The sequence below is a fragment of the Sciurus carolinensis genome, unplaced genomic scaffold, assembly GCF_902686445.1.
Source record: "Sciurus carolinensis unplaced genomic scaffold, mSciCar1.2, whole genome shotgun sequence".
NCBI classification, from domain to species: Eukaryota; Metazoa; Chordata; class Mammalia; order Rodentia; family Sciuridae; genus Sciurus; species Sciurus carolinensis.
This window is the reverse complement of record NW_025920190.1, coordinates 355,261-380,811: the sequence shown is the minus strand read 5'-3', so window position 1 is coordinate 380,811 and position 25,551 is coordinate 355,261. Positions and strand designations below refer to the sequence as shown.

The 25,551-nt window shown below is 54.7% G+C and overlaps 2 protein-coding genes across 4 annotated transcripts; one reads left to right on the top strand and one right to left on the bottom strand.

The window, feature by feature from the left end:
• Nucleotides 1-3,542: 3,542 nt before the first annotated feature.
• Znf511 (zinc finger protein 511) lies at nucleotides 3,543-6,596 on the bottom strand. Its single transcript, XM_047537869.1, has 6 exons — nucleotides 6,387-6,596; nucleotides 6,195-6,268; nucleotides 5,516-5,717; nucleotides 5,316-5,440; nucleotides 4,572-4,706; nucleotides 3,543-3,914 (listed from the first exon to the last, which is right to left on the bottom strand). The coding sequence occupies exons 1-6, from the start codon at nucleotides 6,537-6,539 to the stop codon at nucleotides 3,836-3,838; spliced, it is 768 nt and encodes a 255-aa protein (XP_047393825.1). The 5' UTR covers nucleotides 6,540-6,596; the 3' UTR covers nucleotides 3,543-3,835.
• On the top strand, nucleotides 6,369-23,561 carry Tubgcp2 (tubulin gamma complex associated protein 2). 3 transcript variants are annotated; one of them, XM_047537865.1, is made up of 18 exons: nucleotides 6,369-6,650; nucleotides 8,720-8,912; nucleotides 9,702-9,830; nucleotides 10,581-10,757; nucleotides 11,873-12,032; nucleotides 14,345-14,552; nucleotides 14,817-15,016; nucleotides 15,315-15,504; nucleotides 16,193-16,338; nucleotides 16,921-17,101; nucleotides 17,387-17,567; nucleotides 19,521-19,693; nucleotides 19,821-19,949; nucleotides 20,588-20,708; nucleotides 21,002-21,145; nucleotides 21,686-21,814; nucleotides 22,452-22,615; nucleotides 23,147-23,561. In XM_047537865.1, exons 2-18 carry the CDS (start codon nucleotides 8,763-8,765, stop codon nucleotides 23,280-23,282), a joined length of 2,718 nt encoding a protein of 905 aa, XP_047393821.1. In that variant the 5' UTR covers nucleotides 6,369-6,650; nucleotides 8,720-8,762; the 3' UTR covers nucleotides 23,283-23,561. The 3 variants fall into 3 exon arrangements, with proteins under 3 accessions (XP_047393821.1, XP_047393820.1, XP_047393822.1); XM_047537864.1 differs by lacking the exon at nucleotides 6,369-6,650 and adding an exon at nucleotides 6,665-7,174 and having other exon boundaries at nucleotides 8,722-8,912; XM_047537866.1 differs by lacking the exon at nucleotides 6,369-6,650 and adding an exon at nucleotides 6,665-7,174 and having other exon boundaries at nucleotides 8,704-8,912.
• The last annotated feature ends 1,990 nt before the right edge of the window (nucleotides 23,562-25,551 follow it).

The following is a 25,551-nucleotide window of genomic DNA, read 5'->3' as shown; positions in this document are numbered from 1 at the left end:
CCTACCTAGAATTCACTGAGTTTCCTAAACCACAGGGTGCTTTTCCTCCCACCCCGATGCCTGGGTGGGGTGCCGGTGCCCAGGCTCCTCGTTCTCTCTTTGTTCCTTGGATGGTGTCATCGAGTTCACTTATTCTTTCTTTTGCCAGTTCAGCTCTACTGCTGAACCCCTCTGGTGAATTTTTATAATTTGGGGCATTGTACTTTCAACTCCAGAATTTCCACTTGGTTCTTTAAAAGACTGTTTCTCTTCTTCGAAACCCTGTTTGTGAAACGTCATCACGCTTCCCTTCGTTCTGCGAACACCTCTGCTGGCGTTGCCGGTCAGGCTGTCAGGCAGGGTCTGTCACCTCTCCCCTGGGTCTTTCCTCCTGTTTATTTGCATGGTCTATATTTTTGCCTTTGTCAGTGGACATTGCAAGTAACACACTGCAGCAACTCTGGGCTTGCCATTTGCATGGTCTATATTTTTGCCTTGTCAGTGGACATTGTAAGTAACACGCTGCAGCAAAGCTGGGCTTGCCATTTGCATGGTCTATATTTTTGCCTTGTCAGTGGACATTGTAAGTAACACACTGCAGCAACGCTGGGCTTGCCATTTGCATGGTCTATATTTTTGCCTTGTCAGTGGACATTGTAAGTAACACACTGCAGCAACGCTGGGCTTGCCATTTGCATGGTCTATATTTTTGCCTTTGTCAGTGGACATTGTAAGTAACACACTGCAGCATGGTCTATATTTTTGCCTTTGTCAGTGGACATTGTAAGTAACACACTGCAGCAACTCTGGGCTTGCCATTTGCATGGTCTATATTTTTGCCTTTGTCAGTGGACATTGTAAGTAACACACTGCAGCAACGCTGGGCTTGCCATCACTGCTGCTGGCTCATTCCTCACTGGCACTGGATCTGGTTTTAGTGATGGCAACTTCTCCCAGACATCTTAACTCACTTCCTGAGGAAGTGGGGGTCACCTGGACTCTTGGTGCTTTTGATAGGTCCCTCGCCCTCCTTTCCCTGACCACACCCGCTGAGTGGCCGCAGATTGCTCCATGGTTTCCAATGATGCCGTGGGCATAAACTCCTCCACAAACTAATCCAACAGGTGAAAGAATGGGTTGAATTGTGATGAGCAAAAATGCAGAAATCCAGTGACATAGGAAGGCAGCCTAGAGCTCTCCGGTAGACTGTCCTGATTATGGGGTTAGTCACGGAGTTCAGCAGCAAGTGTGGTGCAGAGAACGATGGCAGGTCCTAGGAGACCGCGGGCAGCAGCACCCAGCATGGGAGGGAACACAGAAGGATCCGGACGCATAGCACAGAGTCACTTAAGGGCTTTCAGAAAGGGGCGGGAGCCTGGAGTAGAGGCAGCATCTGAAGTGGTGAGACTCCAGGCTCGAAGGCAGAGAGCAGGCAGGGTAGAAGGACAACTTCTTCCAACCCCACTGGTAGAACAGTGGAATACCAAGGACCAAAGAAGGTCCTGAGAGTGGCTGGAGAGCAAAAAGAAGAACCCCCAGGGCACAGAGAGTCCCCACCACACCCGGCTGCCTGCCCAGCAGGCTCAGGGAGGAACCAGGTTTGCTGTTCCCAGCAACAAGATAAGGACAGAGAAGCATTTTCAGGCAAACGATTGAAAACACACCAGAACAGACTCACTAAAGGAGATTCTGAGGTTGCTTAGGGCACGAGGAGAATGATCTTGTGTAAGCTCAGAGAGGCAAGGACTGCTCCCAGGAGCTGCTACTGAGGCGGTTCATTCACGGCATGCTGCCCCGAGAGCCATGGCAGTGACGTCCTCTGGGATCAGCAAAAGGAAATGTGTGTGACACAGCAGAGCGGCGAGCCAGGGCTGGGTCCAGCGTCCACAGTCTGCACTGTTGTGGGGAAGGAGACCGTGAGTGGTCTTGGAGCCCAACAGGGCGTCCAGGAGAAGAGTAGGCAGAAGAAGCCCGACTCCCAAAATGACAGCGGGAGAAAGGCATACTCCATCCAAAATAAGGTACGAAAGGGAGAAAAGAAGGAAAGACAAGGCGAGGCCACAAACCTGAGTGGGCTGCACCGAAGGGTTAGGGTTTGAGGAAGGCTGCCACACCTGGTTGTGGGCCAAGGTGTTTCCCGTGTGAAAGCAAAGAGGAGATGGAGCCTCACACACCAATTAGAAAGAACAGCCACCCCAGCAGGTCCTGGTCTCCCAGACAAGAAAACAGACACCTCACATAAACCCAAGGTGGCAATCCAGTTCCCACCACAGACACTGATGCACGCTTCGTCCTGAAGTCGGCACCTTGCACTCTGCAAGTGACCTTCTCCTGGAAAGTGCTTCTGGTCGACACCTGAACCTGAGCCCACCCAGGCTCTGCGGCAGGGACAGGAGGTCTCCTGGGAGACGCCGCCGACTAGACCTCATTGCAACGCTGGACTCTGCATCAGTAGCCTTCTTCACACCAGTTCCGCAGTCTGTTTGTCAAGAGAAAGACAGACAGGAAAAACAAATCGTCTTCTAGAGAGGGAGGAACCGAGGACAGGATCCCAGGACGGAAAGTCCCCAAGGGCTGCAACACGCTGCTGATGACCCAAACTGGCAACACAGGTCTGGCAGAACATGCTGCTGTGGAAAGGATCTATCCGGTCGCACTGAGAGCAGGGCTCGGCGCTGGTGTACAAGGAGGTCAAGTAGGAGAGAATGGACACATTGGGACCAGGCCTCCAGAGGGAGATGAGACTCTGCTGTGTGTTATTTTCTCAAGAGGCCCATCTCCCCAGGGGAGGCTCACGTCCCACCCCGGCAGTGTGCTTGGGTCTGCCCTGCACACCAGGACTGCAGGCTTAGTTTTCCCTTGAGCACATGCACCTGCTTTAGTGCCTGAAGTGCCAGTGAACATGTTTTCTCTGAATCTGAGGTCAACCTCAAGATTCCCTCTGAGAGCTGTGAGCCTGGCTGCACCTCTGTGCCCGGAGTCACAGGTGACCACCAGCTGCGTCTGGCCAGACCCCAAGTCCAGGAAAGAGTAGGTGGTGAGGTAAGGCAGGGAGGGGCTTGTTGGGCTGGCACCCCTGGCACAGAAGCACCCAGATGCCTGGCAGTGGGGATGGGCCTCTGCCAGGCCTGGCCCCAGAGCCCAGATTTTACCCAAGCAAATCAGATTTCTCCAGGACATGCTGCTGCTCCCTGCCTGTGCTGTTCACACCTGTTCTGACCTCCGGAGCTGCTTTTCCCGCCTTAGGTCCTGTACCCTGCCACGTGCTGTCCTGCTTGACAGGCCCATGTGCCTTCCCTGTCCCGTCCTTCCCGCTGCGCCCCTTCCCCAGCACTGTGTCCCACAGGGTCTCGCTGGCTAGGTGGGGCACAAAGACCATCTGGTGTCCTTCTCAAGGCCGTGAAGGTAAGGACTTAGGGACCACTGCACCTGACCCACTCACCAGCTCTCAGGGGCTCTTTATAAATCTCCCTGAACAGCAAATGCTCAAAATGCAATACTCTTAGCTGATAACCACTCATTTCTCTATCAAATTCAACAACACAGAAACAAGAGTAAAGATCTTCAGTGAAAAATATTTATTTCATGTGCTTCAAAACAATGTCCCTAGGGTGGTCCCTGCAGAAAGAGATGGGCGGTCTCCTGAGCCTGTAGTGTGTCCCAGTCATCTCTGGAAGCTTGAGGTCCCCTGCCACTTCTGATAACTCCCTGAGGGACCTAGACAAGGAGGGTAGCAAAGGCCCAGCCCCAGGGTGGCCACTTGAAAAGTGAGAGGCCAAAGGTCACCAGCCCCTGCAGGAGCCCCATTTCTGCACTGTCCACTCAGATGCCTGGTCCTTCTCTCCACCTGGATCTATTAGTGGTGTTTGTTTTTTTTCTGGGTGCTTTTAAACCCTCGAGGTGCACCTTGGCCGAAACAGATGGTAGAAGGCACTCTGGAATGGAAAAAAGTTCATATCAAGTCATGGGACTTTCTTTACCAACAAGCAACCCACTCAAAATAGCAGCTTGTGTGATTCCTTATTCCTTCTTATTCTAGAATGTTCCCTCTCTCACTCTGTGCAACATCCAAGAAGTGGAGTCTGCCCTCCTGGGTCCTGGGACAGCTCCCTGAGACAGATCTGTGAAGACTTTCCCAGGCACTGGGCACTCGCTTAGATCTCAGCCAGGAAGGTCAACTATGGCCCAGCTCTCTGTGGTGCCCATGTCCTGTTACCTACTGTCCCCTGAAACCTGACCTCCCTGGCATCCAGTCCACTCACAGGCCACAGTCTAGGCAAGGTGAGAAGGCAGATGAGGGATACACACATCCATATTCCAGCCAGTTCAGAGTCTTCAACAATTTTTCCCATTGTTAACATTTCCCCCAAAACCAGATTTCAAGTCGGTTTTAACTCCTTACTAGAAAAACAGTGTGCCAGGTCGTGATCAAGACAATTACAAGTGAAAGTCCCCCACAGACTGTGATGGTGAAAGGGTGGTTTGCATTCCTGGACTCCAGGGCACGTAACACTCCAGAACATTCTGGTTTGCAACTGCATGAGGCCAACACTCAGCCACTGTTACTGTCTCAGGAAGATGTCCACTCTGACCTGTGGCTGTAGGTCCGCCTCTCGCCTGTAGGTGCTGGGGGTGTTGCTGCAGGATCAGAGCAGACTTCCATCATGTCCCCTTCATCCACTAGGGCTGCAGCTGACGGGTCAGCATCAGACCCCCGCAGGGCTGGGCTGCAGAAGACAGTGGTAGCTGTGGCTGGGCACACCTTCCACAGCCTGGCCTCCCCCAGAAATGCACTTTCAAGGAAAGGACTCTTTTTCTCTTGCAAAGATATTCTCACTCTGTTCAAACGATCCAGTTTTACAGTGCAATTTTCAGGCATTCAAAAAAAGATGAATGCTTATGACAAGGTCACTATTCACATAGTATGCCCTTTATTTTATAAACTTAAATATGACTGTACTCTGTCTTTCAAAAAGAGTGCTTTTATGGTGCCATGTGGTAGAAGCCTACCAATGGGGAGGGTGCCTTGTGGCTTGGGATGAACTCCATAGGCCCTTGCTGGCCCCTTCCAAGAGCTGCCCCTCTAGCTCTTAAGAAGTGGAGCAAGTGGGGTTTAGCCCAGGTAAAAGCACAGAAAAGGGGTACCTGCCACTCCTATATCCTGGTTTTGCTGCTCCCGGCCAGGAAGCTCCCTGCCATTTCCCACTTTGAGTAATGACCCCTGGGGTCAGAGTGCCAGCTACCTGCATGTATACATGAGCTTGAACACCTCCACCCATTCAATCTGCTCTCACACTTAAGACCAGGGGCAGCCAACAGCCCTTCTCCTCACATACCCTTTGTTTGTCTTGGGCTTATCAAACCGGAAATCCGCAGGGTACAGGTGGAACCTCACCATGTGATCCTTCCGGTCTCGGCTGGTCTTAAACCTCTCTGGGCAACCTTCAACCAAGCACTGGTACTGCAAAAGACAGGGTGTCACCTCCCTGACCCAAGTCCCTAGCACAACAGCTGCCCAGCCCAGTCCATCACCCACCATGTCCTGTCTCTCCGCCAGGATCTGGAAGAGGGAGTCATGCCACTCTAGGATGTGGGCATCCAGCAGGTGTCCAGAGGGGAAGGCCCGGCTGCAGAGGGAGCAGGCATTCCCGTGCAGCATGTTGTAATGGTGCTGGTAATCCTCCAAGGCAGCAAACACCTGGCAGCAGCCGGCCACCTGACAGGTGAACTCGGGCACCCTGGAAAAGGAGGCTATTCTCAAGGAAGGAGGCACTCTTTGCTGAAGCAGGAAACCCAGTGTCACTTTTCACCCAGATTAAGAGGTCTAATAAAGTTCCTGAGGTACTTTTGGCACTGGGGACTAAATCCACGGGTGCTCTACCATTGAGATGCAGACAACCCTAGCCCTTTTCATTTTTATATTGAGGGTCTTGCTACATGAGCCAGGGTGGCCTTGAACGTGACCTGTCCAGTCGCTGGGATTAGAGGAAAGCGCCACCGCGCCGGGCTCTAAGTCCTACTTTTTTAAAACATGAAATTTCCCTAAACAGGCCACAGGTGCAGTGGAACCTGCCAGGCCAAGCCAAGTTTGCACCAGGCGTGCCCAGCGGACAGGACAGTGCTAAGAGCTTGCACCCGGAGGGTCTCCGTGGAGGTGTCTAAGCCCTCGGCTGCACGAAGTGGTGGAGAGACCAGGCGCGGGTGGAGTCGCTCACCTGGACCTCTCTGGCTCTTCGGCCACCTGCGTGAGCACATCCTGCAGGTAGAGATGCCTCTGCACGTCCCCGTCCTACTGGAGGCAAGCGCCGAGGTCAGGGCGGAGGCCTGGCAACCCCGCCCCGGCGCCAGGCCCCGCCCCCGCCCCGGCCCCGGCCCCGGCCCCTGCGCTCCCGCCTGCGCGCACGCACCTCGAAGAGCTCGTGCTCCCGCGGGAGGCGCACCGGGCGCGCCACGAAGCGGAAGGGCGGCGCCCCGGCCGCAGGGTCCCGCTCCACCGGCAGGGGCTCAGTCGCCCCGGGCGTCCCGGCCAGGCGGGCGCGCAGCGCGCCGGGCAGTAGCATCGCCCTGCGCGACTGCGCCCAGCCGCTCGGCCGCCGTGCGTGGGCGGGGCCGGACGTGACGTCGGCGCGCTTCCTGTGGCGGCCGGCGCGCGGCGGCGGCGGCGGCGGCGGTGAGTTGCGCGCGGCGCGTAGGCGCAGCCGGGCCGGTGACCGGCCGCACTGCGGAGGCTTCCCGAGCTCTGCCCCGCGGCCTTGGCCCGCCAGGCGCCTCCACGGTCGGCCGGGGGGCGCCGGGTTCCGGGCGAGGAGGTCGGCGGCCGTCCTGTACCCGGAGCCCGCAGCCGCGGGCCCTTACCCAGTCGGAGGGCGTAGGGTCTGCCGGCGTCCCGGAGCCTTACTCGCCCCGCGCCGGCATTTCATTTTCGGTGCTGGAGATTGAACCCGAGAGCGCTTTACCACTGAGCTCCATCCCCAGCCCTTTTTGTTTTGAGACGGGGTTCCATTAAGCTGCCCAGGCTGGGCTTGAGCTTGCGATCCTCGTGCCTCGGCCTCCTGAGTCTCTGGGATTGCAGGTGTGGGTCACCCCGCTTGGCCAGCTTTTTCATCTTTTGAGCATGGTTTCCATGTACAAGGAAACCAAGGAAGAGAGATTCTGCTCCGTTACTGCGGTTACACCAGTGCCTCCTGATTTAAAAGTAAGGTGCTGGGGACTTGGGCCCCACCTCAGGCCTCCTGGTCTCACCTTCATTCTTGGAGATACCTACCTTGCCCAGTGCTGGAGGTTCATTTAACAAGCTTTCCACTTTCCATTATGAGAGCTTAGAGTGTCGCTCTCCGCAAGTAGATCTCCAGTTGATGTCCCCGACAAAATTGGCATACCGTAGGAGTGTGTGTTGGACCTCCCATCCTTGTGTAACTCAGCTTGTCTCTGAGCTGTTGGTGCAGTGCTTCTTATCCTCTTTTGGATCACATAGCCTTTAAGAATTTATTGCAAGACCATCTCCTCAGAAAATTCACAAATGATTATGTGTGATCTTCAAGGGTTCTTTTGTTATTTGTGGGTCCCAATTTAAAAACACATATATAGTTATTTTAAACTGTCTATATGAAATGCATAGAGTTTATGGAGTTATTAAAATTTTTAAGTTGTAGAGGACACAATACCTTTATTTATTTTTATGTGGTGCAGAGGATTGAACCCAGTCCCTCACATGTGCTAGGCAAGCACTCTACCACTGAGCTACAACCCCAGCCCCATAAACTTATTTTTTAATTTATGTGTAATGTATTTGTCTTAATGCCTCTTATCAGCACTTCTGATAATAATGGCTAACTAACCCAGTCATCAGTGGGAGAGTAGGAGTCCCCATGCAGTCAGCTGCTGGTTACCAGGACATTGGTGTAGAAGACCCCATGAGGTCAGTGACTGTCCACTGGGCTATTGGTTTAGTAGTCCCTGTGCTGTCTGCTGCTGTCCCTTGGGTACACCAGATATGTTCTTGATCTGAGGCTTTTGTCTGATGTTAGAACCCTAGTATTGCTGGTCACAAGGCATATGGAGCTGCAGTGGAGCCCCCAGCTCAGGTACATGGGAAATGTATAAAAACCTTACCCAAAGCACCTGTGTATGCTGCTAGGTTTGGGCCAGAAGAGAAAATGTTCCACATTCCTGATGCAGAAAGAATGTGAAGCTGAAGGTGCAGGTGGAGTTTCTGCTAAACTGTTTGAGAATCAACCCTTGCTGTGCAGGCAGAAGTTGGTTTTTAATGTCTGTGTAGGAACAGGGGCAGTGGCCTAGGCCTGTGCAAGCTCTCTGTGTAGTTCCTCAGCCTTGATAGGGCAAGGCCGTTGTGTCTGCACCAACCAAGGGGAGCAGCAGAGCCACTGCCTGCTGGCCTAGGGCTAAGTTTGTATGGAGTCTCCCCGGAGAGGAGAACCCACAGGGCCATTCACACAGCCCACTTGGTGCACTGACTTGAGTAGTAGAGGATGCTGGAAACCCAGCTGGTGAAGGAGTAGCATGTTGGTTTGTCAGAGGGTTAGGGTTAGCAGTGAGGCCAGTTGGCATTCTATAGCTCCCTGAGGAAGAGGAGGCAAGTAGAACAGACGGCATGGGACTGTGGGAAGGAGGAGGCCATCATGGTGCTGGGCCAGGTGATCTCTTTTGTCAAAAGACTTGAAATTGGTGAAATTTGATTTTCATAGAGGTTTAATTCATGAATAGCTTGATTCTTACGTTTAGGAGAGTGCATTTTGTGATGCTGATGCCTCAGAGCTGAAACCATGAGTGAATTTCGGATTCACCACGACGTCAATGAGCTGCTCAGCTTGTTGCGTGTTCACAGTGGAGATGGAGCCGAGGTCTACATCGACCTGCTACAGAAGAACCGGACCCCATATGTCACAACCACCGTCTCTGCACACAGTGCCAAGGTGAGCACTAGTCCCTGTTGCAGGGCTGTGCAGGTCGTGGTAGGTTCCTGTCTCTGCGGTTACAGCAGCCCCAGTGACGAAAGCCAGCAGCACCGTGAGTGCTTCCCGTGGGCCAAGGGCGTGCTCCACTCTGGCTCCTCTTGGCTCCCCATGGCAGCTGCTGTCACTCCACATTATGTAGACAGGTCAGTGGAGGCCTGAGCAAGCTGGCTTTAACTGACTCGGGCACTGCCCTGCCACATCCCAGGGAGGGGCTCACAGAGGCTCAGATGTTCCTGCAGATGAAAGGCTGCTGCTGTTAAACACACTGAAATCCTTCGAGGTGTTTCCTTAGTCACATAATACGTGATTTTAAAAGGTATTCAGTAAAAGATGGTTTTGAATTTGAAATTGTTTCCAAAATTCACTGCGAAGTTCCCCTTATTTGGACAATGGCAGGACAGTTAGATGAGCTAGCAGAGCGGGTGGAGTTCAGGGCAGGTGCCTCTGTAGTTCATCAGCACACACAAATCACTGCAGATGTGTCCCACAGGGAACAGAGTTCAGGGTGTGAGTTCCCAGAAGGTAGGTGCTTACTGTTTGCTCAGGCCTAAGAAGCAAGAAGTGAGAGACACTGAGGAGTTGTAGATAGGTTTGACCAAAGGGTTAGGTGTTTTCTTAGTTTTAGTTCTGAGGGGCGTGATTGTTTAGCCCTTATCATTTAACTATTTTGATTCTTGTGCTTAATGTTCTTGAAAATTTTTTCAAGTGCTTAATTGTTATCAAATCACTCATGCTTATGCTTTTAAGGTCAAAATTGCAGAATTTTCTCGTACTCCTGAAGATTTTCTAAAGAAATACGATGAGCTTAAGTCTAAAAATACAAGGAACCTTGACCCTCTGGTGTATCTGTTGTCAAAACTCACAGAAGACAAGGAGGTAAGTGCCCTGTGAGTCCTCTGCCCTACCTGGCAGGCACCAGGGTTACTAACGGAACTGTTGCACCAGGGCAGGTCACACCTCATGTATTTTTCTTCCGTGCACCTGTCCTTTCACTTACTGGCTCTTCCTTCCTTCCTGACCTAAACACCACTTGTGGAGAGCAGGGGACTCCATGGGCCAACAGCTAGAGTCTGGTCTCATGCCAGGAGGGCATATGGAATGTGCTTGGTGAATCAAAATGAGCAGTAACTCTCGAGCGACATAGACCTGAGAAGCTGGCACAGTACTTGCAGTGGGGGGCTCTTGGTTTTCCCAGTGTCTTGCTGGGCTCCTGCCTATTGCATGTGCCATGCATCAAGGTGACAAAGCCAGTCAGCAGGTTCTAGGTCCCTGCTCTGTGTGTGGAGGGGCGTGTAGGCCAGTAGTGTCAGGATAGGGGAGGGGAGGTGGTTGCTGCAGCCCAGGAACCGTGGGTAAAGTGTAGAGGAGAGCTTGGCCTTAGGGGGCCCACTGAGGGACTGACTCTTAAAAAAAGACTGTGGTCTTCTTTCCTCCAGTGTTTGGGAGGTGTGGTAAGTGGTACCATGCAGCATGAGCCTCTGGAGACCAGACTCTGTCAGCCCGTGGAGTCTCCTGCCCTCCATGAGTGGTGTTTAGGTTAGAAAGGAAGGAATAGGGGTTTGTTCTGCCTGGCAAGGAAGACACATGCGGGTCCAGTGTGAATGCCACAGTTTTGCATGTTTTCAGACTATGCAGTATTTGCAGCTGAATGCGAAAGAAAGAGCTGAGCTCACAGCCACTGCTACAGTCAGCAGCACTACCGGCTTCGGTGGCCCTGCTACGGCCTCCAAGATGTCCATTCAGGAGCTCGAGGAGCTGAGAAAGCAACTGGGCAGCGTGACCACAGGCTCCACACTCCAGCAGGTACCGAGTCCACCATGGCCCACAGATGATATGATAGCAGCAGCAGTGGGTGCCAGCTGGGAGGCCCTCTCTGTTGTTTATTAAGAACGAATCCAACTTTAGAGAGGCAGGGACTGGATCATGGCCTTCAGTCAGGAATTCTGGACCACAAAAGTGAACAGTGGTGGTGAGACTCTAGTGAGGGCCACCTGCCAAAACTCATGGGACACAGGTCACACTCTGATTTCTTTCCTGGAGCCTGCGGTGGTTCTGATGCTGCTATTTGTAGGTCACCTGTGTGCTTCCTCTGCTTTGTTTTCTTCTGCTGTACTTGCTGCTCTTGACTTGCTCTTCCTGCTCTGGTCTTTTCTTGTGAGTCTCAGTAGTTTTTTTTAGCTGCTGTAGATCCTCTGGGGCCCTGGACTGCTGTTTGGAGCCACGTCGTGCCATGTGTCATAGCCTAGCACATGTGCTGAGGACGGTGCCACTCACGAGGACAGAACTGAGCTGTTGGCATGCCATGTCAGCCGGTCGAGTACTGAGCCTGTGTTTCTGACCATACAGGCCTCATACTACTCTCCCCGTGTGGTCTTGCTGCTTGAACAGACCAAGTTGGTGCTTCTGCAGACTGGCTGGCCCAACCTGGGCTGACCAGCCTCCGGAGGCCAGTCCTCTGGGCGTCCCATGTTCCACACGTGCCAGAAGCTGACCTTGGCACTGCCTCTAGATCTGTCCTGGGACCTTCCCCAGCAGGGAGATGGTGTGTGTCTTTTGCCAGTGCCTCTGTCCAGCAAGTCCTGTTAGACTTCGTCACTTTGAGGAAAAAGTGACTCAGGGTCTTCCCACATAGAGGGTCCTGGTCTGAAACACAGGCTGCCCACAGTTCCCATTGCTGATGCTTCTGGCTGGGCTGAGGCCTAAGAAGAGTACTGGGTCTCTCTACCTCTTGCTCCCCAGCCTTTGTGTCGTAAGGATCAGGTGGAAGTATACCTTGTTTCCACATGACCAAGCCTCGTGTATAAGTGTGGGCTTTCTCTGCCACAGAGATGTCATTCCACAGATGTCTTGGTTCTCACTGCACTGATTCATATCTTCTGGGTTTTTGTGTTTTTTTTTTTTTTTAATGTTTTTGTTAGTCTCTGGAACTTACAAGAAAGATGCTTCGAGACAAGCAAAACAAAAAAAATTCGGGCCAGCAGCTCCCCGTCTTCCCGGCATGGGTGTATGAGAGACCAACGCTGGTGGGGGATTTCCTAACTGGTTCGGGCTTGAGCTCAGATGTAGCTTTGCCCATAGGTATGTGGCATCTTTATGTCTAACACCTGGGAATTTCATGATGAGTTGCTTGCATGCTGACGCTGGACAGGGAGGGAGACCACAGGTGATGTGCTAGAACACTGCAGCTGGGTGCTGGGGCCTCAGAAGGCCCTCAGCCAGGCCTGTGATGTTAAGAGGCAGGCCAGCCATGCTCCACATTCCTGTCCCTGCCTCCAGCAGACACTGCCTTGCTGGGGTCTTCACCTGGCTCATTTTGTGCTCTCCGACCAGAGCTGTGGGGCAGGCTGTAACTGGCTCCTCCCAAGTGTGTCCTGGTGTCTGGTACAGACTGTGGGCACCAGGATCGAGTGGCCCTGTGTTCTGGAGAGTGCTTTGTAGTGACCCTGGATTCTGCGATGGTGCTCGAGTTGGCACTGTGCTCTCCAAGGCCTTGAAAGCCATGCTGTTTCAGGACAGCCTGTTGGGGATCTGGCACACCACAGGTTGTATGCAGCAGTTCCTAAGTCCTTTTCCAGACTGAGAAAAGGCTGCGAATCAAGGGCGTAGCATAGCTACAGCATCCTGGTTCTTTGATCACAGCTGGATCAGGAGGAGGCGTGGAGTGGCACCCCTGACTCACGCACTGTTGGTGGGAGATCGCTCTCGCCTTCACAGGGTGGTGGGTGAAGTCCAGCACTTTTCTCCTGTCCCCAGGCAAACGTGATCCTGTTGCAAGTCGGTGACAAGGTGTAGAAAATGATCTACCTGCATTGTGTCTGTTCAGTAGTAACTGAAGCTGACAACACACAGCCGAAATTCAGTGGGGTCCTGTTGAGTGCCCCAACACAGGGCAGGCAGCCTCCTGGTTGCAGAGCTCCTGGTGCATGGGCAGAACCAGGAACTGTCCACTGGAGAGTTGGGAGGTGTTTACTGTGGCCTGGACACTGGTGCAGCAGACTACTTGCAAAATTTTGAAGCAATTTAAAAATAAGATTCCAGACCTCACAAAAGACCCAGCTGGAACCTTCTGGAGCAGTGAAGGACTTCTAAGACTCTGGGCAGCAACTTGAGGGGTAGAGAAGAAGATGCAAGATGCGAAGTATGTTGTCCATGCTGGCAACAAGCATGGCAACTGGGTTTTAGAACAGGAAGCCCTTAGGGACATCTTATGTGGGAAATGTATTTCCCTGTTCTGGAAAGGGCTGTATGAAGGAGGAAGGTGTCATCAGGCAGCGACACTGCAAACTGGCCCTGGGTGTGTTGGTGAGTGGCTTGAAGGAAGCTGGTGCACCTTGACCTGCCTCAGGGACCCAGGCCCCATACTCTAGGGACACCCCATCTGTGGCTGTTCTGCAGCCAGCTGGCCTTACTGCATCATGCTGTCACCACCCCCAGGTGCCTTGTGTATAGATCTATCGCGTCTTGTCACTCCATATCAAGGAGTTGGTGAGGCCTTGGCCCAGTGTCCTCCACTGAGGGCCACCAGAGCAGTGGAGAGAACTGGGACTTGAAGATCGTGGGTCTGACTTTTGTGTCTTGGGCACTGCTGGGGACTGATCACAGCTCACAGTGTACCTCGATTTTTGCATCTGGTGGCCACAGGACACTTCCCTGCACAGTGATGTGCAAGACCAACAGAAGTTTTGACAGACCAATGCGTGTCATTCAGCATCTTCCTGAGCTGCCTGACACAGGCACCTACTGGCCTCTGGGTATAGCAGGAGAAGCTGCTGGGTGGCCTCAATAGGCATCCTCTGGCCATCCTCATGGGCTCCTCAGATAGTCATAGAGAAACCTCGCTGTGCTTGCTCCATCTTGTCCTGTGTGTTAGAAACGGCCAATTTCTTGGAGTTCAAAGGCCTTGCCTACCTGACTGCCCAGGGTCTCTGAGCATCCCTGGCTAAGTGCCAGGCAACTAGTTCAGCATAGGTTTTTGTTTTCTTTTTCTTTTCTGAACCAGGGATTGAACCTGGGGGCACTTTACCACTGAGCCACATCCCTAGCCCTTTTTATTTTTTTATTTTGAGAGAGGGTCTTGCTAAGTTGCTTAGGGGGCCTTGCTGAGTTGCTGAGGCTGACTTTGAACTTGCAATCCTCCTACTTCAACTTCCTAAGCCACTGGGATTAAGGTGATGCCACTGTGCCCAGCCCAGCACAGGTTTTCTTCTGCTTCGCCTGAGGAAGACCCTGCAGTATCCTGCCACTGCCCCTGTGCTGCAGGGGGACCTGTCCAGACTTGGGCAGCAACTTGCTGCTTGTGTCCATCAGTGTGTGAGGGGTTACCGAAAAGGGGACAGGCAAGAGTGACTGGTCTTGGGAGGCCAGGCTGCCAGCCTGTCTGTGCCCTGCAGGCACACTGCCCTTGGCCTCCCAGGAGTCAGCCGTGGTGGAGGACCTGCTCTACGTGCTGGTGGGTGTGGATGGCAGATACATCACTGCCCAGCCCCTGACTGGGAGGCAGAGCCGCACTTTCCTTGTGGACCCCAACCTGGACCTGTCTATCCGGGAGCTGGTGAACAGAATCCTCCCTGTGGCCTCCAGCTACTCCACTGTGACCAGGTGGGCCAGGGCTTGAGGGTTTGTGCTGTAGAAGGGAGGTCAGGCCTGTTTGCTGCGGAAGCATCTCCCTGGCTTGCAGCTCTGCCTTGGTCTTGGTGCATTGCCAGGGCCTGGGAGTCACCATGTGGCCCCATCTCTCTTGGGATGGGTTCCTCTGGGGGTGAGGGCTTGAGTGTTACTTGCTTCCTGGGTGAGGTGGAACTTGGAAGATCTGAAAATGTGGTCTTTACCTTTTCAAGGATGCCCAATGCATCTTTCCCATAGGTTCATTGAAGAAAAATCTTCCTTTGAGTATGGGCAGGTGAACCATGCCCTGGCGGCTGCCATGAGAACCCTGGTAAAGGAGTACCTGATCCTGGTTACTCAGCTGGAGCAGCTGCACAGGCAGGGCCTGCTGTCGCTGCAGAAGCTCTGGTTCTACATCCAGCCAGCCATGCGCACCGTGGACATCCTGGCCTCCCTTGGTATGCATCTGGAGGGCAGCAGGTGGCAGCCTCCTGATAGCTCCTCCTGTGTGGAGGGAGCCCAGGCTGATACAACCCACTCAGGACTGACTTTCTGGAGCAGGGTCTTGAGGCATAGCCTGTGGTTTGCTGTGTTGGTGGCCTTGTATGCAGAAGGCCCTGCATGCAGACCTTGATAAGGATCAGTTAGCAGGTATAGCTTTACCATCTGGGCATGTCCCAGGGAGAAGCATTGTCCATCTAGGTTGGGGTGGGCCAGGAGGTGCTTCCTGAGTAGTGAGCCTCCACCCTCTTGCAGCCACCTCAGTGGACAGAGGCGAGTGCATGGGCGGGTCTACGCTGAGCCTTCTGCACGACAGGAGCTTCAACTATACTGGAGACAGCCAGGCGCAGGAGCTGTGCCTGTACCTGACCAAGGCAGCCAGTGCACCCTACTTTGAGGTCCTGGAGAAGTGGATCTACAGGGGCATCATCCATGACCCTTACAGGTAGGGCTCCACAATGCAACCATACCTGTCCATGTCCTCGTGCAGTCTGCTGCCAGCCAGGTAGTGTCTAGCTGTTAGGCTGTGTTCTGCAGCTTTGTTCTGCTGAGTGAAGGCCCTTGGGTCACCTGGAGTCAGTCCACAGCCATCTTGGTGTGTGTCTCCTCAGAGTGATGCCTCTGAATGCGTAGGACAAAAATGGGCCAGTTCCCTAGAGGTTCTGTGGTGTTGAGATGCATTTGTCAAGACTTTTAAAGTATACTGTGGCTTAGAAATGCATGTTTCTTTCTTTTGGTGCTGAACCCAGAGCCTTCCATGTCAAGTATGCCCTTTCCTGCACAGCTGCACCCCAGCCCTGTGTTCCTGTACTGATGGGGCAGGTAGCCCAATCAGGTGGGGTGGGCCTAGCAAGGGACCCAGCTTCCACCTTGCTGTGTGAGTAATGCTGGAGGCTTCGTGGAAGGTGTCTGGTTCCCCTTGGTGACACCAGGTGGCCTGTGCTAAGGGAAGGATAGAGATGAGGTATCTGGCCACCTGCCTCTGATCCAGGGTCAGTACTTGCTCCAGAGTGAGGTTGGAGGTTCATTTTTAACTGGCAGCTGAGAGGTAACTGGCGAGTCATGCTTGCCTTGATGGGGCATCTCTGGAAGTGGCACTCCATGGTGGCCTAGGATCCGTCTTTGGCTTGCAGTGAGTTCATGGTGGAGGAGCATGAGCTGCGAAAGGAGAAGATTCAGGAGGACTACAATGACAAGTACTGGGACCAGCGGTACACCGTGGTGCAGCAGCAGATCCCGTCCTTCCTGCAGAAGGTGGCTGGCAAGATCCTTAGCACAGGTGACTCCATGGCACAGAGCTCTCACCCAGGGCACCCTCCCAGGGGGCTGTGGCCTCCTCCTGCCGCAGCACATGCCCCAGGGTGGTTGCAGCCATTTAGCCCCTGTGCCCATGGGACATCTTTGCCCAGCAGGTCTCCTCCTACACCAGGCTGCTGGCCACTGGTGGGTCCTGGACACCTGGTGACCTTGTTTAGTCCCTGCCCTGACCAGGAAGCTGTCTCAGGCCTACTTCACACCTTTGTGGCTGAAGGTGGCTGCCTGGGGCCGTGGTGCATGGGTTCTGAGAGCTGAGCTGCACAGAAAGGGCCAGGAGATGCTTTAGCTCCCTGATTCTGCTCAGGCCTGTGAAGTTACTTCCATGCTCTTGACTAGAAAATGCCCTGTGAGAGAAGCCTCTGCAGGTCAGGCAGTTGCTGGTCCTGTCCACTGGTGTTGGCTGTGTCTTCCTGCTTGCAGTAGAGTGTGAGCTGACATGCGTGTCATGCCCAGCCCACTGCTCTATGCGTGATGGGCTGGCGAGGCTCTGGGCAGAGGAGGTTGGTGTGTGGCAACACCTCAACTCCCATCTTCCTCTCTCCAGGAAAGTACCTCAACGTGGTGAGAGAGTGCGGTCACGATGTTACCTGCCCTGTGGCCAAAGAGATCATCTACACGCTCAAAGAGCGGGCATACGTGGAGCAGATTGAGAAGGCATTTAACTATGCCAGCAAGGTGCTGCTGGACTTCCTGATGGAGGAGAAGGAGCTGGTGGCCCACCTGAGGTGCTTTGCTCACACTTCAACACAGCAAGTGGGCTGCTCAGGCCCTGGGAATGATGGCAGCCTGCTCCTCCTAAGAGTCCTCCTCATCCTTGTAAGAGCGGGCAAGCCACCTGGGACCTGGCCCCTGAGTCATCTCTGCTGTGGGCTGAGATTGTCCTGTCCAGCATAGGTGCCAGTGTCCCGGGTCTGCCCACAGAACCGTCTGTGCCCGCTCCCCCGGTGAGATTGCTGTGCTGCAGGCTGGCGACCCTGGGCCATGTGCTCAGTGCCTCCTCCCTGGTGCAGGTCCATCAAGCGCTACTTCCTAATGGACCAGGGTGACTTCTTTGTGCACTTCATGGACCTCACCGAGGAGGAGCTCAGAAAGCCAGTAGAGGACATCACACCCACACGCCTGGAGGCTCTGCTGGAGCTGGCCCTGCGCATGAGCACTGCCAACACTGACCCCTTCAAGGACGACCTCAAGGTGGGTGCGTGGCGTGGGCATGCCGCCATGGCAGCCTGCTCCTGAGTGCCGTGAGGCGGGACAGGGCCCTGCCCAGCATCTTCCACACCCGCCAAGGGGTCACGCGTCTGGGTAGCCCCCTGGTTTGCCAGTCCTTCGTTGCATGTCAAGGATGTCGGTCAGTTGTTTCCTGCGGTGTGCTGGTTTGGCGCAGTGTCGGGTCGTGTTGGCCTGCCAGGTGTGTAGGCACCTGTCCCTCCTTGTGATCTTGGAACTCTGGGGCGTGCACTGTGCTTGAGGTTGGGTGGGGTTTCTGTTCAGACCCTCCAGACTCCTTCAGGCCACCTGGGCATCTGAATGCTGGTGTGCAAATGCAGGGGAACCTGCCTTTGTTCAGAGTTCAGCGATAAGTCCTCTCTTCTTCCTCAGTGTAGCTAGAAGTTTGTCAGTTTCATGGCGGTTTTGGGAGAACCTGGGCTTGTTGGTTGGTTTCCTCGGCTGTTTGCTGTAGCTGTTCCTTTCTTCTGTCTGCTGCTCTGGGTTTGCTTCACTCTCCTGGTGTCTGGGTGCTGGTTCGAGGCACTCCTTTGTGGATGTCCTGGGAGTGCTTCCTCCACTACCTCTTGTGGGTTCGGTATGTTGTGTGTGCATTCATCTCCAGGTCGTTTTTAACTTCTCTTGGAATTTCTTCTGTGACCCATTGATTCAGTATGTTCAATTTCCCCATGTTGGAAATTTCCCTTTTTTTTCTTGTTACTCATATTTAATTTCAGCACATTGTGCTTGATCACGATTTTGCAAAATGTGTAACAACTCAGGCTGGGGAATGCAGGTTTGTAGCTCAAGGGTAGTCCACACGTACCTGGCAGATGTGAGGCCCTGTGTTCAATTTCCAGCACCTCAAAACAACAGAACCGACCTGCTGCTGGCCCTGTCGTCACCTGGAGGAGGTCCACGTGCCCTCTGGAGCAGGGAGGTGCTGCTGCTTCACAGGGGCCTCTCCCATCTGACCCTCACCGGGTACTGGGCCTGAATTCATTTTCCCTCAAATTCTGCCCTTTCTTGCTTTATGTGTTTTGGCTCTTCTCAGCTTAGGAGTGATTTTATGGGATAAATTCCAGGGTCAGAGCCTATGCCCTGTGCACCTGGCCAACCTCTTTGGGTCTGAGTCTCAGACCCTGGCTGAGGAGTCGAGTCTGCCCACTCAGTGTCCTCATCTGCACTGCTGATGGGCAGGAGCACTTGGTGTTAGGTCTGGCAGGCATCTGGGCTGCTCGTGGACTATGTGTGTTTCTTTATCCTTTGTCCTCATTTTGTTCTTGTTCTTTATTTTCTCGTATCATTCTTTTTCATGATTTATAGAAACTCTTGTCACACTGTTCTATATGCAGTTGGCACCTAATGTTTGAATGAATCAGTGTCGTGGACAGTACTGTTTGTCTGTAATTACTATTTTTAAAATCTTTGGGGTTTTTGCAGTGCTGGGGATTGAGTACAGGGCTTGTGCCTGCCTTTGGTGCAAGCACACTACCACTGAACCCCAGTCTGGGTACTATCCTGTCTCTCACATAGGCTTTTTACCTGGGCCTCCTGCTGGTTATGGAAGAAAGGTGTCAACCTTCAGGAACTGCTTATCTGGCCTCCCCTGTGGTTCCTCCTTTATACCAGCAGCAGGGTGCATTTGAAAAACCATGGGTTACCTTATCGGGAGGTGCAGTTTTGTTTTCTCTGCCGTGCTAGGGTTAGAACCAAGGCAAGTGCTCCACCACTGAGCTGGACCCCAGTGTAGTTTTGAATTAGAATTTATTGGTGGTTGTGTGACCTTTGAAGCCAGCCTCCAGTATGAAGGGTCAGGATTTAGGAGGTGTATTTTCTCTTCCAGCTCCTGCTAGGCAGGACTGAGTGAGGACCAGGAGTGACTCTGGCCTTTTCTTCTAAAAACTGGATGCTTTGTTTCACTGCTTTTGCCCCCAGATTGACTTGATGCCTCATGACCTCATCACTCAGCTCTTGCGCGTTCTGGCCATCGAGACCAAGCAGGAGAAGGCAATGACCCATGCTGACCCCACTGAGCTCACGCTGAGTGGCCTGGAGGCCTTCTCCTTTGACTATATCGTCAAGTGGCCCCTATCGCTGATCATCAACAGGTGAGGACCTGGCTCTCTATCCAGGTTGCTGGAAACAAGCCGTCCTGTGGGCCTCCTCCGACCTGCAGTGCCGCCTGTCTAGACACAGGCCTCCCTGCAGATCCATGCCTGGGCATCCTTCTTGCAGAAAGGCACTCACCCGCTACCAGATGCTCTTCAGGCACATGTTCTACTGCAAGCACGTGGAACGGCAGCTCTGCAGTGTTTGGATCAGCAACAAGGCGGCCAAGCAGTGCGCACTGCACTCTGCAAAGTGGTGCGTCTGTCACAGTCCTCCCCGTTCCCTCCAGGAGGGGCAGCTTTACTTTAAGACCTTTACAGCCCACAGCCTTCTCCTCAGTCTTGTGAGGGCACAGTGCCCCCATTGGGTCTCTCTGCAGGATGCAAGCCCCTCCTAAGTGTGGGAGCCTTTGTCCCCTCTCCTGAGCACACACAGCAGTGTGTGGGAATTGCTCCTCACAGGCTGTTTGCATGCTGGTCTGTGGCACCAGGTGCTGTGTGGAGAAAGGGTTGATGTAACATTTAAGAATTTACCCCAGTGAGGCACAAAACATGGAGTCTGCCATGGTAGTTGTTCCCATGTTGACTGCCAGCCAGTCCTGGTGCCATAGATAACCAGAGAGCCTGTTCTGTGTGTCCACAGTGGGCTGCTTGGCACATCCCTGCAAAGTCCTACTGGACAAGTCACTCACCTGGCAGCCTGATGCAGGTGAGGTAGGAGCGGTGTCTCCAGGCCCAGCGCTGAGCTATCCTCCATGCTAGTGTTGGTTATACTTGTGTCTGAGCCGTTGGTGGTACATAGGAGCTGCGGCCATGAGAGTCCACTGTGCTGCTGGGTAGCACGTGGGACTCAGCTCTGCCTGACTGCCCTGCAGCTGTCCCTTGTTCGCTCAGGTTCGCAGGAGCCTTCACTCTGCGGCAGCGGATGCTCAACTTTGTTCAGAACATCCAGTACTACATGATGTTTGAAGTGATGGAGCCAACCTGGCACATCCTTGAGAAGAACCTCAAGTCTGTGAGTTTCAGCTCCTGGATCTTGGTGCTGGAAAGGCAGGGAAACCTGCCAGGGGTGTCGCACTGCAGCGTCTCCAGAGCCACTTGCTGGGGCTGCTGTGAGCATGCCCTGTTGGCGAGAGGAAGCAGAGTGCAGGCAGCAGCTTCCCTCCAGCGCGACAATGTGAGGGAGACAGGAGGGGCAGCAGGACAGGTGTTTGCCTGGAGACCACAGGCCCAGAGCTGTCTTTAGTGAGGTTTCTAAGGGTCAGACTGGGTGCTGCTGTGGCAGTGCTGAGCGTTAGCCCTTCACAGGCCTCCAACATCGATGACGTCCTTGGCCACCACACGAGCTTCCTGGATACCTGCCTAAAGGACTGCATGCTTACCAACCCTGAGCTGCTGAAGGTCTTCTCCAAGCTCATGTCCGTATGCGTCATGTTCACCAACTGCATGCAGGTGAGGCGGTTGGACAGCTTAGGCATCCAGGCCATTGCTGTACGCAGCCCTGCCCTCGCCACCTCCCGTGCTTGCAGAGCCCCTGGGTCCTCCTGACCAGTACGCTCTTCCTGAACATGGGCCTCCTTGGGGTTCTGCCCTGGTCCTCTTTGAATCCCTTTGCATTTTGTCATCAGACCTTGATTTTTTGATTTGGTTAAGTATTATTGGAGCACTTGTCATAAGTAGTTGCCCAAAACAGTACAGAAAATGAGTGTAAGTGGCAGAAGGGGCAGCTGGGTACTAAGGGCAGGCAGCATGAGTGTGCTCTGCAACACCTGGGGGTCAAGAGGTGGGAGATGGGAGAAGTAAGTGGCGGCAGGTTCCGGGGAACGCATGTGGCTCAGCTGATGCCCTCCTGCCTGCAGCCTTCCCGCCACAGGCACCCGAGTCTCTGCACCTTCAGGGTGGGCACAGGCCTCAGCTCCTGCAGAGACTCAGCGTTTTCTGAAGCGCATTGCAATTGGAGCTAACAAGCATTTTCTCTCGACCCCGCCCTAGAAATTTACGCAGAGCATGAAACTGGACAGTGAGCTGGGCCGGCGGGCACTGGAACAGGGCACCATGCTGGGGCCACCCACAGAGGCTGAGCAGGCTGAGGAGCAGCCCCGGAAGGAGCCTGCTAGAAAGGTGCATGCCTGGGGGCTCTGCCCACCAGCTGGCAGTGTCGGCATTGCTGCCCCTCAGGGTTGTCACCCTCTGATGAGGAGACTCTCAGCTGGGTTCCACAGGGCTACAGGAGTCCCCAGCCTTCTGGGCTTCAGGGTGTGGCCGCAGTCACCTGTAGAACAAGTGCAGGGACATGACAAGAGCCCCTCCCTGGTGAGAATAGCAGGTAGCCTGTCGGGTGCCCAAGAGCCTGAGATGCCGACAGGCCATGTGTCCTTCGAGGTGAGAGGTGGGAGCAGGGGCCTTGTGCTGCAGCTCGCAGATAGGACAGAGGGCAGCGTGTGGGGCCTGAGGCCAGAGACAGTGATGGCCTGGAGAACGTGCCGAGCGTGAACACCTGGAGTGAAATCCTGGGTGTGCCACCGTTGGCTCTTCGTTGCTGGAGCCCGCGGGGCGCCGGGTCTTGCTGTGTGCCTCGGCCTCAGGAATTTTTTGACATCGTAACTTCTTATTTTTCATTGTGTGAGAATGTCCCAGTACTCTTTTCTTTGATTTAAAAAGGAGCAAGGAAGGAGGAGGCAAAATCCCATGGGCTCAGCACAGGGGCTGACTGCCCACCGGGTAGCAGGCCCTGCTCATCCCCCTGGGCTGTTTCTAGTGCCTGGCTGAGCACGTGGACAACCCTCATCTGGCCTCTGGCTTTGAAGCCACGATCAACAGCTTTGACAAGAACTTCTCTGCGCACCTGCTAGACCTGCTGGCCCGTCTGAGCGTCTACAGCACTAGTGACTGTGAGCATGGCATGGCCAGTGTCATTTCCAGGTGTGCTGCCCCTGCCAACCCCTCCCCTGGGCCCTCGCTTCCTCTCCCCTGGCAGCATGGTGGGAGGAAAAGAGTCTAGCTGTGGTTCCTTGGGCGGTGGGGAGGGCAAGGAAAGGGTTCCCGGCTGCCACCGAGAGAAGGTGCAGTGTGTCATGCTGCGGTGTCCTGTTTCCTGAGTGGGGCCTCTGAGGTGGCCCAGCCCTGAGGCTCATTGCCAGGCTCCTGAGGCCAGGAGAGGAGTCTGCTCCAGTGGCGATACCTCCCAGAGAAGACTGCTGAGATGCTCGGCGGCACTGCCGTCTGCCTTGGGGTTCCTGTGTGGCTTAAGACCCAGTCTCCATTTTGCATAAAGGAACTGAGGCCTGTGCCGCGGGGCAGACAGCATACACCCCTTGTCCTTAGCCTGGAGAAGGCCTGGCATCCTGTCTGTCTGACCCCTGCTTGCGCCGTGCAGATCCCTACTCCCGTGCAACTCAGCAGGGGCTGTGCCCACCACTCCACAACCCCTCGCTCTGCTTTACCTCCCTACAGGCTGGACTTCAATGGCTTCTACACAGAACGCCTCGAGCGCCTGTCTGCAGAGAGGAGTCAGAAGATGGCCCCCCAAGTGCCTGTCCTGCGGGGACCCCCAGCACAAGCACCCAGGGTGGTGGTTGCTGCACAGTGAGCCCCCAGGCACAGCTTGGAGGCGGGGGCTGTGCCAGCTGTGCCAGCTGTGCCACAGTGCAGACAGGCTCGGAACTGGGCACCTTGTTCCCGGAGCCCGTCTCATGGGTGTGATCCTGCTCAGAAACGTGTGCGGGTGTCTTTCTCAGGGCGCTGGGTTCCATGATGTGGAAGCTGCCCAGAGCAGGGTGAGGTCTCCCCAAACTTCACCTGATTTATCTTTTGAATTCAAGCTTCACCTTTGTTGGGAGTTTTTGGTCTCAAATAAAGAAAGTGAAAAGAAGGCATTTGAGCAAGAAGCAAGATGATTGCAAGACAGGGTGTGGGGGATGAGAGGTGCCTGCAGGCTAGGGCTGAAGGCCCTCAGCGCCGCTTGCCTCAGACACTAGGGTGCAGCAGTGGACCTTGCTGTACAGCCACCGTCAGGTGCCCCAGGCAGCCTCCTCCCGAGGAGCTCCCACTGAGGAGTGACCCTGGAGACAGGTTTCATTGTGAGCTAGGGCCCCTCTCCTGTCCCCATCGTAGCTGGGCTCCCTTTGATCATTGGATGTTGGTCTTGCTGTATAGGAGTCACTCGCTAGATGGCTGGCATTCTACAGTGGGTGGCACAGCCAGCCCTGGGTGGCAGGCTTGGCCAGGGTAGCTTACTCTGGTCATGCTCAAGTCAAGCTGTCCTTCCTGCTGAATTTCATGTGATCATGTTCAAAGCCCAGTTCTAAACACCTGCCCCTGGTGGGCAGCGAGGAAGAGCCAGGAGTGAGAACCAGACACCTGCTTCTGGGGGCCTTCTGGGGTGCTGGGGTGGGCAGGTCAGCTGTGGCGACCACCTTGCAGAGGGGCACCTGCAGAGCTGGGGCTGCTTGGTTCCCGCCATCAACTACTGCCACTCGTCTGCAGCATGTGCAGACATGACTGAGAACACAGTGGCCACATGCCACCCCTTTGCTGCAGAGAAGTGCCAGGCAAGAGCAGAGGAACTTGTTGGCCTGTGTCCTGGGCCTTCCTGCTGTTCCTCCAGGGTGTGCAGGGGGAGGGGAGGCTCAGGGCTGCGGGATGGGCTCCCAGATCCTCCTGATGGGCCAGCTGGGCCTGACTGCTGCTTGGTCCCCTGAGGATTTGGTGTACACTGGCAATGGTGTTGGTCTCTGCTCTAATGTGCCTGGAGAGGTACCGCCTTGAACTTTTGCTGTCATGTAACTTGCAAGCAAGGAACATGGAAGAGAAGTAAAACTGGGTGGAGTACAGTACCTCACACCTGCTAGGCAGGTGCTGAGCCCTATTCCCAGCTTGGGGTTGGGGGACTTAAGCGTCATTTGTGAGCTCAGGCAGAAGTCAGCCTTAACGTGGAGTCCCACCCCTGCTCACAGTGGCCTGGGACTGACGCCCCGAACAACAGATCACTCCATCTGTGCTGCCGCTGCCTTGCTTGGGGCAGGGATGTGAAGGATCCCTCTTGCCCCAGCACAGACCCTTCAGCTCTACCCCAGGGAAATATCCCAGGCCCCAACCTTTTCTTGCCACTGCCTCTCGAACCTTGGCCTGAAGCCCCTTGCCCTCCCCTGCCCCCAGCCAACTATGCCCATCTCTGTGTCTCCCTGTCTGGCTCCTGATCCTCCCTGCATCTTGGAGGCTGAGCTGCTGAGCCCTGCTGAGGACCCCTCCGGTTGCCCGGACCAGAGTGGGTCTGGGGAGGCTGTGAGGTCGACCCACACCTGCACCCTGGAGCCTGGGCCAAATGGGGGATGTTACTACAAGGGACAAACAGGGACCCACCTGGAGCAGCTGGGTGCCCTGTCACAGTGCAGGTACTGCAGGCTCTGACTCGGGCATCCCTGCGCTACAGGGTAGAAACCAGGGCTCCATGGGGACCTTGGCCCAACGGGACCACCTAGCAGGGTTGGGAATGACTCCAGAGGAGCAGCCTAGGCAGCCTCCATGCCTGCATCACCTGGGCTGGGACCCCCACCTGTCTGTGCCCCCCCCCCGCCCCCCCCCCCCCCCCCCCCCATGTCTCAGGGACCTGGAGCAGGGCACAGGGTTTGGGGAAGTGTTGCCTCCCACAGGGCTGGTTCTGTTCCACAGCAGGGCTTTCTTCTCCCAAAAGTTACAGGGTTCTCACAAGTCACTTCCCCTCAGAAGGTGGCCTCCTTGCTGCAGGACCCATGCAGAGCTCCGGCAGGACTTGGGGGTGGGGCATCAGGTTCCCCCTACGAACACGCAGGACTCAGAGCTTTAGGGGGAGGCGAGGTTCTCTTCACGCCCCACGTCCT